Here is a 15372-nt window from a genome sequence, read left to right on the forward strand (position 1 = left end):
GACGCGGGGCTTGAACTCACGGACTGTGAGATCATGACCTGAGCCGAAGTCGGACGCTTAACCGACCAAGCCACCCAGGTGCCCCAATTTAGTGTATTTTAAAGATGAACTTGTGGGGCACCAGGGTGGCTCAAGTCAGTTGAGCATTGGCTCAGGTCATGATCTTATGGTTCGTGAGTTCGAGCCCCACATCGGGCTCACTGCTGTCAGCCTGTCAGCCTGTCAGCACAGAGCCTGCTTCAGATCCTCTGTCCCCCTCTCCCTCCCCTCCCCTGCTGGTGCTCTCCCAAAAAATTAAATAGATATTTTAATGATGAACTTGTGCTTTGACTTTACTTATGTTTCTTAAAAATTATGTGCACTGAGTTACCTATGATATAATACATGTTCATTTTTTGCTTTACATTTACATTTATTCAGGTAGTGAGTTTTATAATTTATTAGGTCTATAAGGTAAAAATTTTAGTTAGATATAGACTTTAAAAATATATTGTCAGTTGATTAGCTGCTTTATACTCTTTATTGAATATCATTTACCCATAAAATGTCAACTTATGGAAAAATTTAGAAATAAGTGACAACTGAGCACCATTTTCCTGAGCAGTGGGGAGGAAACTATCATGAAAACACTACTAACAAGGCCATTTTTGTCTTTCCTAAGAATTAAATTGTGACATATACACTAACTGGTCCAATGTGTTACAGTTCTAGCTGTTGCCAAGCAACAAGGACTCTCTTTTGTTCTATTATTTTCTGTCCTCATCCCTTACTGCCCTATCTACTTCTTTTGGTAGGGAAAAAATATCTACCTTAAAAAAAAAAAAAAGAAGAAGAAAACCTACTCTATCAACATTTAGAAAACCAAATCAACAAATTTAGGTTAGATTAACCAATCCTCAATTATTGGAAATAGTAAGTTTTATAGTAAAAGAGAAAGGCGTCATCAGAAGAGCTTCATTTACAGTCAGCCAAAATTCTAAAGAGCGTGGATATGGATTCACAGTGCACACCCGGAAAGATCAGTATTTCTGAAAGGTGCATCCTTCCAGGAGCAAAGGCTGTTGAGAACGTGGATTACCCGCACTACTGCGATCTCTTAAGAAAAATGAACATGCCTTTTGTGAAAGGCGTCGAGGACAGACATGACCATGGCAGAATTGAAAAGAAATGCAATCCTACTTTTCTTAAGTTTCACCCTTATCCCCCTTCAGTCATTCCAGACTATCATTTACACTATCCTTATCCCCCGCCATATGGGCAAGATTATCCACTATTTCCACTTCGGGATGATGTGCCCTTGGGTGATCCCTGTTCAGGGTTTTTGAGTCCTGGTGGTGATGCTGATTTAAAACCTGGCATTGGCAGAACCATACCAAACCTGGTGGATTTCAGTGACGTGAAACCGCAGCATCGAGTTCCCAGGCCAGACACAGGATTTCAAACAACACTGAAAAGGCAAACAATTTTATTAGAAGAACTAAAACAAGACAGGAGATGGGATTCCAGGGCAACACCGGACATTTCCATCAGAGCAAGACTTGGAGGTAAATAAAGTGGCATGGGCTTTATAATTTTTTTAATGTTTACTTATTTATTTTGAGAGAGACAGCAGGGCAGGGGCAGAGAGAGAGAGAGAGAGAGAGAGAGAGAGAGAGAGAATCTCAAGCAGGCTCTGCACTGTCAGCACAGAGCCCTGACCTGCGGCTCGATCCCACAAACCATGAGATCATGACCTGAGCTGAAATCAAGAGTCTATGCTTAACCGACTGAGCCCCCCAGGTGCCCCTGGGCTTTATAATTTTTAAACATTCAAACGAGAGAGAAGAGCATGGATATAAGATTCAGTATTTTAAACTTAAAATTATACAGAATAAGGAATTCTTATTTTTTAAAATTATAGATGGTAAGGAAAAGGTAGTAAGAATGATGTCTTTTATAAATCTATTTGTAAGAAAATGTATTTTTAAATATATTTTTGACAGAGAGTGCATGTGTGGGAAGTGGAGGGGCAGAGAGAGAGGGAGAGAGAATCCCAAGCAGGCTCCATGCTGTCAGCACAGAGCCTGACACAGGGCTTGATCCCACGAACTGTGAGATCATGACCTGAGCCGAAATCAAGAGTTGGATGCTTAATCGACTGAGTCACCCAGGTGCCCCTAAAAAAATGGCTTTTAAAACGTGCCTTAATTAGGATAAGTGGCCAACACAAAGTGTATATCAGAGAATTTATTCTAGACATGTAGATAACCTAATTTTTCCACAAGGGAATGTACGTTTAGTTTGGATGATTGTATAGCATACCTCCTTATCTGTCTCTCTCCCTTGAAAAACGTCTGCTGATGGTTATGAAAGAGGTCCCGAGAACCAAAATGAAATGGGAAGGTAGTTGGAAGTCGATTTGGGGGTCTGGTAAGAAACAACCCTTCCGTAGCCCTGGATACAGAACTGACCCCTTACTAATAGCTATACACTTTATGGTTTCTCTGTAAGAACTCGCAGACAGTGTCACAGGCTTGGTACAGAAACGGTGAGAAACACTTGCAAAGCAAAGGCACACGGAGTAAGAAAGAGCAGTTCGGAAAGAGAGAAGCAGACGATAAGAGCTAGGCTTTTTCACGTGTGCTTCAGCTGTGGACTCAGCAGGTGGGCTTGGGGGAATTCTCTAGTTTGGCATTTCCACATGAAGAATATGAGTGAAAAAAGTAAAGAATGTGAATGAGGTTCCAGCAATCTATTTTAAGAAGTAAGTGTTTTACAATCCACTTGAAATGCCATCTAGACCGGAAGCTAACGTAATTTGCCCAGAACCGTTGATGAGTTCGGGTCTGTCGTGCAGACAGAGGACATCTCACTGATTCAGAGCTAGTGACTATTTTTCGACTCTGTCAAGAAAAGAGCTTGAGCTCAATCTTTTGCTGATGCTTTCGTGTAAAATAATAGTCATTGTTAAGAATATGTTTAAAGGAATTGAAGTTGTTTATAAGAGTCCTATTTTAGACAAGTATACCACTTTGCTTACAAGCAGTAAACCCCAGCCTAGTGTAAGTTTCAAGAGCCGTATTTTTGGTTTGTTTCGTTAGGTTTTTCTAAGCTTGGACTCTCAGAACATTATTCCAACAAATTACACGTTGAAGAAATAATTCATCGAAGCTAACTTAAAACTAAAATAGGGTTAACGGACTTTGCACCAACAGTTCAGAACCAAGTATAGAACTCACTGCCCGAATCCGTACAACAGAGTTCAATTGTCTGTCTAGGCTTGAATCGTAAGAGAAGGCTTACTTGCCCTATCATCCGGGAATAGTTGCTAATCTCTTTATGCCTGTGGATATACATATAAATTCACATACTAGTATTATTTAATAAGGTAATAATGAGGACTATTTAATATAATTCACATAAAGATATCTGACATGAAGGAATGGACGAATAAATGTTAGCTCTTACAAAGTCCAGAATTTTCAATTCCTTGGCAATAAGAGTACTTCTCTTATAAAATCATTAGGATTAAATGAACTAAGACATGTAGAGCACGAAACAAAATTCCTGGAACCCAGTTCAAGCATTCAGTTGATAGTAGCTGTTAATATTGGCTATTAGAGTTTCAAGGAGTAATACCGGCCAGCTGTGGACTGGGTTCGATATAATTTGTCCAAATTTTCAATGATTTTGTAGATCTTGGAAATAATCATTAATTATCAATAGTAAGCACTTTCAGTTTTTAGCAAACCCAAATACACATAATGTAGAATACATTCTGATAAAGGACATATTTGTAGAATTAATTATATCACACACCAGTACGCTTTTCAGTGGGCGTTCATAAATACCAAGACAATATCGTAAAAGATTATATTGCCAATTTCTTGCCCTATTCCGACTTTGTCTAGACATTTAACTGGGTTCAATACTTTTTTGTTCCTAGCTGGCTTTCTTTATCATATACCAGTCAGGTATTCTAAACTTATCCTAATTATATTCAAACCCTTCATTGGTCTTTTTGCCTCTAATTACAACAGGTGACACATCTTCCTTATCACAGAGAAAATAGAGGTTGCCTGTATCACATCTTTGACTTTCCTACATTCAGCTTCCTAATATCAATACTTCTAACTCCTTGTATATCTTATTACTCTTTTTAGCCACCGGCTTAGCTCAAGCTACTAAAAGAAAATACCATAGGATGTGTGGCTTAAACAAGACATGTTTACTTCTCACAGTTCTGAGGGCTGGGAAGTCCAGGATAGAGTGCCAGCTAATTTGGTTCCTGGTGAGATCCCTTTTTCTGGCTTGCAGAGGACATGCTTCTTCCTGTTTCCTCATTTGGCAGAGAGAGAGAGAGACAGCTCTGGTCTCTCTTCCTCTTTTTTTTTTTATAAGGATAGTAATCCTATTATGGGAACCACACCTTCGAGACCTTATCTAAACCTGATTACCCCCCAAAGGCCCAACCTTCAAATACCATCACACTGGGGGTAAAAGTTTCAACATGTGAATTTGGGGGGCATGCAAACCTTTGCTCTATAACAATCAACCATTTTTAAGTGCATGGTTTATTGGCATTAAGTACATTATTATGAAACCTTCACCACCATTCATCTCCTTAAGTCTTTTCTTCTTAAAAACCTGAAACTCTGGGGGCGCTTGGGTGGCTTAGTCGGTCAAGCATCCAACTTCAGCTCAGGTCATGATTTCACAGTTCTTGGGTTTGAACCCTGCATCGGTCTCTGTGCTGACAGCTCAGAGCCTGGAGCCTGCTTTGGATTCTGATTCTGTGTCACCCTCTCTCTGTCTTTCCCTCCCACCCTCTCTCTCCCTCCCTCTCTTTCTCTCAAAAATAAATAAACATTAAATTTTTTTTTAAAAAACCCTGAAACTCTGTACCCCTTAAATATTAACTTCTTATCTCCTCCTCTCCTCCCAGCCCCTGGCAATCACCATTTTTCTTTCGGTCTCAGAATCTGGCTACTCCAGAAAATATACCTTTGTATGATTTTGGTCTTTTAAAATTTATGAACACTTGTTTGGTGGCCTACAATATAATCCGTTGTGTAGAATATCCATGTGCACTTGAGAAAAATGTGTGTTCTGCTTGGGTATTCTGTTGGCGTGTTCTGTGTATGTCTTTTGGGTCAAATTGTTACTGTTTGAGTGCTCTGTTTCCTTATTGATCATTGTCTAGTTGTTCTCCCCATTATTTAAAGTTGAATGTTGGAGTCCCCAACTATTATTATAGAGTTATTTCTGCCTTCGATTCTGTCAGTATTTGCCCATGTACTTGGAAGGTCTGATGTTGGGTGCATATAAATAAAGTATAAAGTAGAAAACACAAGAACAGGAAAAATCAACTAAACCTTAAATTGGTTCTTTGAGAATGACAAAATTGACCTACCTTTAGCTATGTTGAGAAAGAAAATTCAGAGAAGACCACTACCAAGGATATTTTAGATGTTGAAGAAACACATCTCTAGCCATTAGAGGAGGACAACACATGAATAAGGAAATATACAGGGGTGCCTGGATGGCTCAGTCAGTTGAGTGTCTGACTCTTGGTTTCAGCTCAGATCATTATCTCACGGTCATGAGATAGAGCCCCAAGTTGGGCTCCATCCTAAGCATGGAGCCTGCTTGGGATTCTCTCTCTCTCTTTCTCTCTTTCTCTCTCTCTCTCTCTCTCTCTCTCTCTCACACCACCCCCTCACTCATTTGCACACTCTGTCTCTCAAAATAACTGAATACATATTTCCAAGAAAAAAAAGATAAAAAATATACAGAGAATACTCCTTAAATATTTCTTTTAAGGTTTTGTTTCTTGGGGCGCCTGGTAGGCTCAGTCGGTTAAGTGTCCAACTTCGGCTCAGGTCACGATCTCGCGATGGTGAGTTTGAGCCCCGCATCAGGCTCTGTGTTGACAGCTCAGAGCCTGGAGGCTGCTTCGGATTCTGTGTCTCCCTCTCTCTCTTTCTGCCCCTCCCCTGCTCATGCTTATGCTCTGTCTCTGTCTCTGTCTCTCTCAAAAATAAATAAACATTTAAAAAAATTTAAGGTTTTGTTTCTTTAAAACCATCACATTATAGAAGTATTTTATGATAAAAATGATAGGTCCTATGGAAAAATACCATTTGTGGCAGGCCCCTCCAAACTCATACACTTTCATGTGTTGCACAAAACTCACAATGAACATATCACAGTCGCAGACATGTCCCATCTCTAACAAGGGAAGAACTAATACAACATTTTCCTTGACAAGGGACTTGATACTTGTTTGGTGGCATGAAAGTGGTGAAATGAGACTATGCGTAATGAAGAAAAGGTGTGTGATCGCTGCTCCTGAATGTGGCCATTGGCAGCTCACTGCTTTCAGTGTGTGCCTGCCCTTTCCCGCACCAGGGCATGAGGTCTGTTTCTTGCCCACGTGGTCTCTGGGCTCTAGCCTACAAGACATCATTGGCAACCATGATGTAAGTGGAGCCTGACTTCAGGACTTGCACATTGGGATTAGTCCTCTTGGGATTCTTCCTCTGGATTCTCAGTGACTATTTTGTGACAAATCCAGCATGGGCCCGTAGGAAAAACAAACAAACAAACAAACAAACAAACAAACACAAACAAGGCATTGGTCAGCAGGCCTAGCTGAGCTCCCACTGGCCAGCCATGTGAGGGAGATGATTTGGGACCGCATGAGCTCTCCCAAGCTACGCCACGTGACATACAACGCCCGCCTGGCCTCAGAGTCCCGGGAGATGATGAATGGTTGTTTTAAGACGCTAGGTTTTGGAGTGGTTTCTTCTGCAGCCGCAGAGTGTGAAACAAGGTAACGGCAATGCCATCGTCTTACTTAGATGTGAGCGTAGCGACCCTGACGTGCGCAGCTGAGATTCATTGTCCTGTTTCCTGTCTCCTACTCTGCCTTAAAAATCACATTTTAGGTTTTGTTGTTTTCCTACTTTCCTCTTTGGTCAATGACAGCAAATCGGAAGGACACCACAGAGTGCCATCCTGCTGCAGTGGGCACAACAGTCTTCTGGAGGGTTTCCTTTGGCCAGCTGGGTGTCACCGACAGAATTATCCTTGTTCTCAAAATGGAAATAACCATGGGCTTCAGCACGACCTTTCTCACTTGGCCTTGACCTCCTGCCTCTGCCTCTGCCTCTGCCTCTGTATTTTCTCTTCCTGTAGTGACAAAGTGCTGCAAACTTAGCAGCCTGACATGAAACCCATTTATTAGCACCCAGTTTTGTGAGAAAGTCTAGGCAGGCTCAACTGGGTTTTCTTTCTTTTTAATTTTTCAATTTTTTTAATTATTTTTTTAATGTTTATTTTTGAGAGAGAGAGAGAGCGAGCGAGCAGGGGAGGGGCAAAAAGAGACAGAGACACAGAATCCAAAGCAGGCTCCTGGCTCTGAGCTGTCAGCACAGAGCCTGACATGGGACTCGAACCCATGAACAGTGAGATCATGACCCGAGCCGAAGTTGGATGCGTAACTGACTGAGCCACCCAGGTGCCCCTCAACTGGGTTTTTTATTCAGGATCTAACTGCTGAAGCCTACAGTGTCCGGGGAAAATCGACTTCAGGATCATTCAGTTTGTGCAGATTCCGGTTCCGGGCATCAGGGCTGTCACAGCCAGGGACACTCTGCTCCCTCAGGCTACCTGTGCTCCTCCTCACGAGGCCTCCTCTGTCTTCCAAGTCAGCAGTGGTGTGTCCAGGCCTTCTCAGACTCTAATCTTTCTGACTTCCCCTTTGTCAAGGTTAGATCAAGAGTTGTCTTCGGGGAGATAGTCTCAACTCCCCACAGTCTGGCTGGGCCAGTATCCTTCCTCCACACGCCCACAGAGCTCAGAGCCCAACTATCCTTATGGTTGCTACACAACACTGCAACGACCTACTTACACGACTGTCGTTGCTCTTTGTTCAGGAGCACTTCAAAACCAGGAACCCCCTCTTCCGTCTCTGCGTATCTATTTCCACTTACGGCGCAGTAGATATTTGTTGAAGTCTGTGTGTATTTGCTAGGGTCTTAGAACTTCTATCAGTTAGGTAAGTTATTTACATGGTAACTAGACTCCTTTGTGTGGCCACCGTCCCCAACCGCACACTCATCTGCAGATTCATGGTACCCAACAGGCCTCTTCTAGTAATGAGTGATACATACCAAGTAATTCCACATCGTTATAATTACCCTAAGATGGAAATTCAGCTCTCACTGCTGAGAAAAGTTGTTAGGTATTCCACCGAAACGTCAATTAACGTCATTTCTAATAGGAAATACTTCTGGCGGAAGAAAAGATCTCTAGTACATCTTTAAAAACCCAAAGTACATACATTTATTTTTTTTTCAGGTTGGACAAGCCCACTGAAAGTTACTCCTTTACCACCTCGTCACGAAGCGTGCTCAATAAATCACACATATGTATTTGTTGAAGAACCAACATGCACGGTAAGATTGTCTTATGGGATGGGGTTACACAATATTTGCAATTCATTTCGTTGTCTGTGTATTTGATACTTTATGCCCTGGAAAAAAAAAATAGCTACTGTTTATAAAGTACTTCTTACGTGCCAGGCACCGTGCAGCCCTTCACAATGATTGTGTGTCATGTGTTATCGTTTGTCGTCCTGTAGCAATACTGTGGGGGAGGAGAGAGCAGGAAATGCTGATAGTGCCCAACCCAGATGCCCTTTCCTGGCAAGGGCACCCTCCTCCAGTAGCCATGAGTGGTGGCCACCAAATGCCTGACAGTCACCAGCCTGGAAGACCGCACCCTCCTACACGGTCTTCTCAGACTTTGGCCAATGGCTGACTGACTTCCTAGAGGAAACACACCTGAAACTAAGCAGGGTCCACATTCTCACTAACCTCCTGTCCCCTAGGGTGCTCCGACAGTGTATTACTTGAGTGAAAATCTTGCTTCCATCCCTGCTTCTGGACAAGGCAGTATTGTTATCCCCACCTTACTTGAGAAAGCTAATACCCAGTGATGTTACATAACTGATTTTTTAATTTAATTTCAAGTTCGTTAACATACAGTGTAGTCTTGGCTTTAGGAGTAGAACCCAGGGATTCATCTCTTACCTATGACACCCAGTGTTCACCCTGAAAAGTGCCCTCCTTTTAATGCCTGTCATCCATTTAACCCATCCCCCCACCTGCCTCCCCTCCAGCAACCCTCAGTTTGTTCTCTGTATTAAAGAGTCGCTTACTGGGGTGCCTGGGTGGCTCAGTCAGTTAAGCGGCCGACTTCGACTCAGGTCATGATCTCACGGTCCGTGAGTTCGAGCCCCGCGTCGGGCTCTGTGCTGCCAGCTCAGAGCCTGGAGCCTGTTTCAGATTCTGTGTCTCCCTCTCTCTGACCCTCCCCTGTTCATGCTCTGTCTCTCCCTATCTCAAAAATAAATAAAATGTTAAAAAAATTTTATAAAAAAAAAGAGTCTCTTATTTTAACTGCACACTAAGTATGAAACCAAAGTTTAAACCTGGGTATCTTTCTGAATTTAATTATTATGTTATTAATCATTTTTCTATGTGGATTTTATTGGCTCTAAACTCTTGCTATTTAAATGACTGGAAGACTACCCAAGGGATATACAGACAGCTCAAGGATTTTTCTTTTTTTAAAAAAAATAGCTTGGGGCATCTGGGGGACTTAATTGGTTAAACATCCGACTTCGGCTCAGGTCATGATCTCACAGTTCTTGGGTTTGAGCCCTGCATCGGTCTCTGTGCTGACAGCTCAGAACCTGGAGCCTGCTTTGGATTCTGTGTCTCCCTCTTTCTTGCCCCTCTCCTGCTCATGCTCTGTCTCTGTCTCTCTCAAATATAAATAAACATTAAGAAAAAAATTAAGAAAAAACCCCAGCTCTATTGAGACATATTTCATATACCACAAAAGTCATCCATTTAAAGTGTTCAATGTTTTTTTTTTTTTTACATTTTTAAAAATTAAGTTTAGTTTTGAGAGAGAGAGAGAGAGAGAGAAAGTGTGAGTGGGGGAGGGACAGAGAGAAAGGGAAAGAGAAAGAATCCCAAGCAGGCTCCGCACTGTCAGCACCAGAGCCTGATGTGGGACTTGAACCCACGAACCATGAAATCATGACCTGAGCTGAACTTGGACACTTAACCAACTGAGCCACCCAGGTGCCCTAAAGCGACTGATGTATTTTTAAAGGTGCTCACGAAATGGAGCAACGTCACCACAATCTAATTCTAGAACATTTTCATCTCCTCAGAAAGAAACCCCATAGCCATTAGAAGTAAAGATGTGAATACTTCTAAGGAATCAGTGTCCATTTCCATGACCCCCATATGTATTCCTTTCCACAATTGATCTCTGCTTGTGGATTTATCTGTAACTGTCGTGTTAGATTTAGTTCTACTTTCCCCATGTCTTCCTTCACGATTGCGCAGACTGATTCGACCACAGAGGGGATTGGGGCACACGTCCCACAACTGCCAGTTGTACCACAATGAGTGGCGAAGGAACCAAAAGGGTCCCTCAAAATCCGTATCATCAGTGCTTCCTTTATCTAGATGCCATCCAGCCATGCTGGACTTCCTGCTTTTCCTTGTCTACAGACTTTCTTTATAAGAAAATCTTGCCTTTAGAAATGGGGGTAGGGGCGCCTGGGTGGCTCAGTTGGTTGAGCATCTGACTTCAGCTCAGATCATGATCTCGCAGCTTATGAGTTTGAGCCCTGCAGCGGGCTCTGTGCTGACAGGGCAGAGCCTGGAGCCTGCTTCAGATTCTGTCTCCCTCTCTCTCTGCCCCTCCCCCGCTCATGCTCTGTCTCTCTCTTTTTCTCTCTCTCTCTGTCAAAAATAAATAAACATTTAAAAAAAAAAGAAATGGGGGTAATTTGGCCTGTTTTGAGCCACTCTAAATTCAGATAAAATGCAGAATGTGGTTGAAAGGAGAAAGAAAACTTGTACTTACTAGTTTCACTCATTCCATCTACAGACTTTTCAAAGAATCCATTGCTCCTGTAGGTAAGTCCTTTGGGAGCAAATCAAAGTAAACATTTTAAGAAATGAAAGGCATTGGTGCCTTTTGTTTTTCATTTAAGCTGCAAATTCATGGCAAGTCTCCACGTTTTATCTAGTTATCTATTTTAGAATTAGACTACTGAAGTAAGTGCTTGTCATGTAAAGGCTTATTAGCATCTTTATTTAAATTCAAAATAAGTTTAGACTTCTTCTCGCAGAAAATAAATCTGGATATTTTATTTCCAGTAGTAGAAACTAACCAGGTAACATGGGGCAATACTTCTAATGGGAAACAACTAGATTAATATTTCGCTTTTATTAAAATATCAAAAAGCTAATAAGGTAGAAGTGATTGGGTCAGCGAAAGGATGGAAACTTTAAAATGTAAGCCTATGGGGCGCCTGGGTGGCGCAGTCGGTTGAGCGTCCGACTTCAGCCAGGTCACGATCTCGCGGTCCGTGAGTTTGAGCCCCACGTCAGGCTCTGGGCTGATGGCTCGGAGCCTGGAGCCTGTTTCCGATGCTGTGTCTCCCTTTCTCTCTGCCCCTCCCCGTTCATGCTCTGTCTCTCTCTGTCCCAAAAATAAATAAAAACGTTGAAAAAAAAATTTAAAAAAAATAAATAAATAAAAATAAAATAAAATGTAAGCCTAGCACTCAGGGCCACTTTGGCCATACAGGAATTTGCCATTCTAGAAGGGAAAGCTAAAACTCTGAGCCGGATCTTTGGTGGTCTCAGAAGTATAAAAGATCAAAAGTTGGAACTGATCTCTGAAAACAATCCACTGCTTTGGGAGGAATACCTGGAGGCTGGTTTCTTAGGAAAAGGATACATCAATAGGAAAAAGCCCTTAACCAGACTAAAGCCTGGCTTGGTCCAAGTAAATGAGAAAACTCTAAGTCTTGAACTGGTATCGAGGTGATTTTAGATTCTTATCATTCCCAGGATGCAGGCAGACAGAAACCAAACTTCTCTGGAGAAAGATAATATGTGACTAAGCCTTAAATTATTTCCATCAATAATGTTTTAAAATGTCCAGCATACAATCAATAGTAACCAAACACGTAAAGAGAAAGGGCACCGTGAATTAGAATCAGCAGAATGAAAGAAAACACACATTGATTCTAGACATTGAAAATATGCAAGGAGAGAAAAGGTGAGTCCAGAATTTTTGTAAAGAAATTAAAAATTACGAAATGGGAAATTAGGAAATTGAGGGGAAAGGAGTTCCAGAACTGAAAAATATCATAAACAAAGAACAGGGCAAGTGAGCACAGTAGCTGATCTGACACTGGTGGAGAGAATTGGAGAGCTAATAGGTAAATGAGAAGACACCATTCATGATAAAGCAAAAATGCACAGAAAAATGGAAAATACGAAGTGAGAGTAAGAAACATATAGGAAACAGTGAAAAAGAGGAACGTGTATTTATTTGAAATCCCAAATGTATAGACGAATAGGACAGAAGCAGTATGTGAAGATGTAACTACTGTATCTACCGTGTGCCCAATTCTGGGGGGTTCCTGGAGGGTGCCCTCACGTTCCCTGCTGTACATGGAGAGTTAAGGCCCCGCACAAGCACCAGATCCCACAGCAACAGCTTGTCAGTGTTCCTCCCAGCACCACGGCAAATGGCAGCCCAATTTTCAAGACAGAGAGATCCAAAACATGGAAGACACAAGAATGGAAAGAAATAGGAAATTCCTGAAAATTTTGTTCGCATTGTTTATGGTAATTGCATTGCTCAGAATCTGGACCTCAGCAGTCCTTTTTTGTTAGCTCTTGTGAAATTTGAAGAAATTCTAGGAAGTTGAGGCATTTATGATGTTGACAGTGATGAAGGATCTTAGCGCAGATGAACAATGCTGAAGTATTAGGACATAAAGGAACATCTCCTTCAATGTCTTGTCATAGAACCTAAGAAATATCTAGCATTTGTAGAGAAATTTCCATTGAGTCAGACTTCAAGAACACTGATGAATTCAAATAGGAAATGTAGTCCCTTCCTTATGAAACAGTACACACAAAACATGCAGAGAATAGAAATAGAAGATTCGCCAGCAAGAGAAAAGCTCCTATAAAGATTTGCTTTGACGGGCGCCCGGGTGGCTCAGTCGGTTGAGCATCGGACTTCAGCTCAAGTCATGATCTCATGGTCCATGAGTTCGAGCGCCGCGTCGGGCTCTGTGCTGACAGCTCAGAGCCTGGAGCCTGCTTCGGATTCTGTGTCTCCCTCTCTCTCTGCCCCTCCCCCACTTGTGCTCTGTCTCTCTATCAAAAATAAATAAACATTAAAAAAAGTTAAAAAAAAATTTGAGAAAACCGTGTAAACAATAAACTTCAGGATCTGCAAATGTTTCATAAAGAAATTGAAGATATATAACATATTGAAATGGCAGCTTATAAGACCTATCAGGAACTGGAAGCGATGGGTTTTAGAGAAAAATCCAGATTCCAATGAAAGATGATACCATGGTATCAATGATATACCAAAATGCTGAAGAACTCGAAGAGAGCACAGATTTCAGAATCTTGGCCCCTTCAAGGGGAGGAACAATCTTACCCACACATTACTCACCAACCTTATCAAGACATGACCCACGGGACACAGGTGGTTGTGACAGACCTCGTGAACTCTGCAAAGTTCACGATAAAAGATATTTTAGATGAACCGTGGCCAATTCTAATTTAGTGGACTTTTTAGAAGTAAAAAACTTGATGTGATTTTTGCCTTCCCACATGCCTTCTTTTTGCCAGGAGAGCCATTGTTTTTACGTGCTTGTTTGTTCTGCCTGTAACACAGCTCTTATTCTTATCAAGGTTTACATGTTCGAGAGAGACACAGAAATTACATCAATGATATAGCAACAGTTGATTTGGCAAAGATCCAATACATATTAGCGTACAACATTAACAATGGTAGCTTGACTTGGATGAGCTCTATGTTAAACATAGATTTTTTTTTTTTTAATCTGTAAAGACACTGAATATCTGTTCGTGGCTCTTGCTGATAGGAGTCATTATAAACTGTGTGGCAATTAATAGGACAACAGGATATTGGAGGATTTTGTATAGACAAAACTCATATAGTAGAATAAGGCAGCACAATTGGTTAATAAATAAATATAAATATAAATATAAATATACTGAGGCAACTTATTAGTAATACACATACACATACACACACACACACACACACACACACACAAGTATACCTTCTTGCAAGGACCATTCGTAAAATTACCACGTATCATAAAACAACCTGAAAATTTTCAAATATTTAATTTTTAAATTTTTTGGCTTAGATTTTTTTTTAATTTCAGTATCATTAACACACAGTGTTGTATTAGTTTCAGGTGTACAAGATAGTGATTCAATAACTCCTTACATTACTCAAATAGTTTATTTTATTTTTTAATGTTTATTTCGTTTTGAGAGAAAGAGAGAGAGCATGAGAAAGGCAGAGAGAGAGGGAGACACAGAATCTGAAGCAGGCTCCAGGCTCTGAAATGTTGGCACAGAGCCCGATGTGGGGCTTGAACTCACGAACCGTGAGATCATGACCTGAGCTGATGTTGGACACTTAACCGACTGAGCCACCCAGGTGCCCCTCAAATATTTTAAATCACACAGAGTATGTTCTTTGACCACAAGACCATTATAACAGATCAAAAACCCTAGAAAATCATGCGTTTGGAAATGTAAAAATGTATTTATGGACATGAGTCATGGGCCAAAGGAAAAACATAAAGAAAATGGAAAATGTCTTGAACTGAATGATAACAGCAATATCATAGCAAAATGTGTGGGAATTAACTATAATAATGCCTAGAGGAAAATATATAATCTTTGCTGGTTATGTAACAACAGAAGAAAACCTGAAAATTCAAAAACTGAGCAAACTAGTAAAACATGGCAAAATCCATTTTTTTTTTATAATGTACAAACCCCACACCTTCAACATGTCTAGGACACAGAGAAATACTAAATTTTGAATGACTGCAAGTTAAAAAAAAAAAAAGAAAGAAAACATAAAATCCTAACAAGTCATGCTTCAAGCACTTAACAGAAGCCTTTTTTCGGTAAATGAGGACAGTCTTGGAAAATGTGTGGTAGAGAGAAGCCGGCCTACTCCTGATCTAACAACTACCACTAGAAAGATAGACTCCGTCTGCAGAGAAGGAATTTAAAAGCATACACGACTTGAGGTGGCAGTCTTTGAAAGGCATTAATTGTTTAAAAGAAAAGAGAGTCGCCCTTTGGAGGTTGAGTGATGAAAAGGAAAAATGAGTGATGAAAAGGAAAAAGGGAAAGAGGGAAAGTTAGTATTTTGAAAGGCAAAGAATGAATAGAGTGGAGGTGAGACAACCCCTTAGATAACAATCGC

At 41.0% G+C, this 15372-nt stretch overlaps 1 protein-coding gene across 1 annotated transcript in view; it reads left to right on the forward strand.

The window, feature by feature from the left end:
* Positions 1–991: 991 nt before the first annotated feature.
* The window catches only part of SPATA48 (spermatogenesis associated 48), a 48625-nt gene continuing 34244 nt past the window's right edge, over positions 992–15372 (forward strand). Inside the window, exons 1-2 of the mRNA XM_030307644.1 lie at positions 992–1544; positions 8344–8441. Of these exons, the coding sequence (XP_030163504.1) occupies positions 992–1544; positions 8344–8441 (651 nt within the window). The remainder of the gene's footprint in view (positions 1545–8343; positions 8442–15372) is intronic.

This window comes from Lynx canadensis, chromosome A2 (genome assembly GCF_007474595.2).
Source record: "Lynx canadensis isolate LIC74 chromosome A2, mLynCan4.pri.v2, whole genome shotgun sequence".
Taxonomy (NCBI): domain Eukaryota; kingdom Metazoa; phylum Chordata; class Mammalia; order Carnivora; family Felidae; genus Lynx; species Lynx canadensis.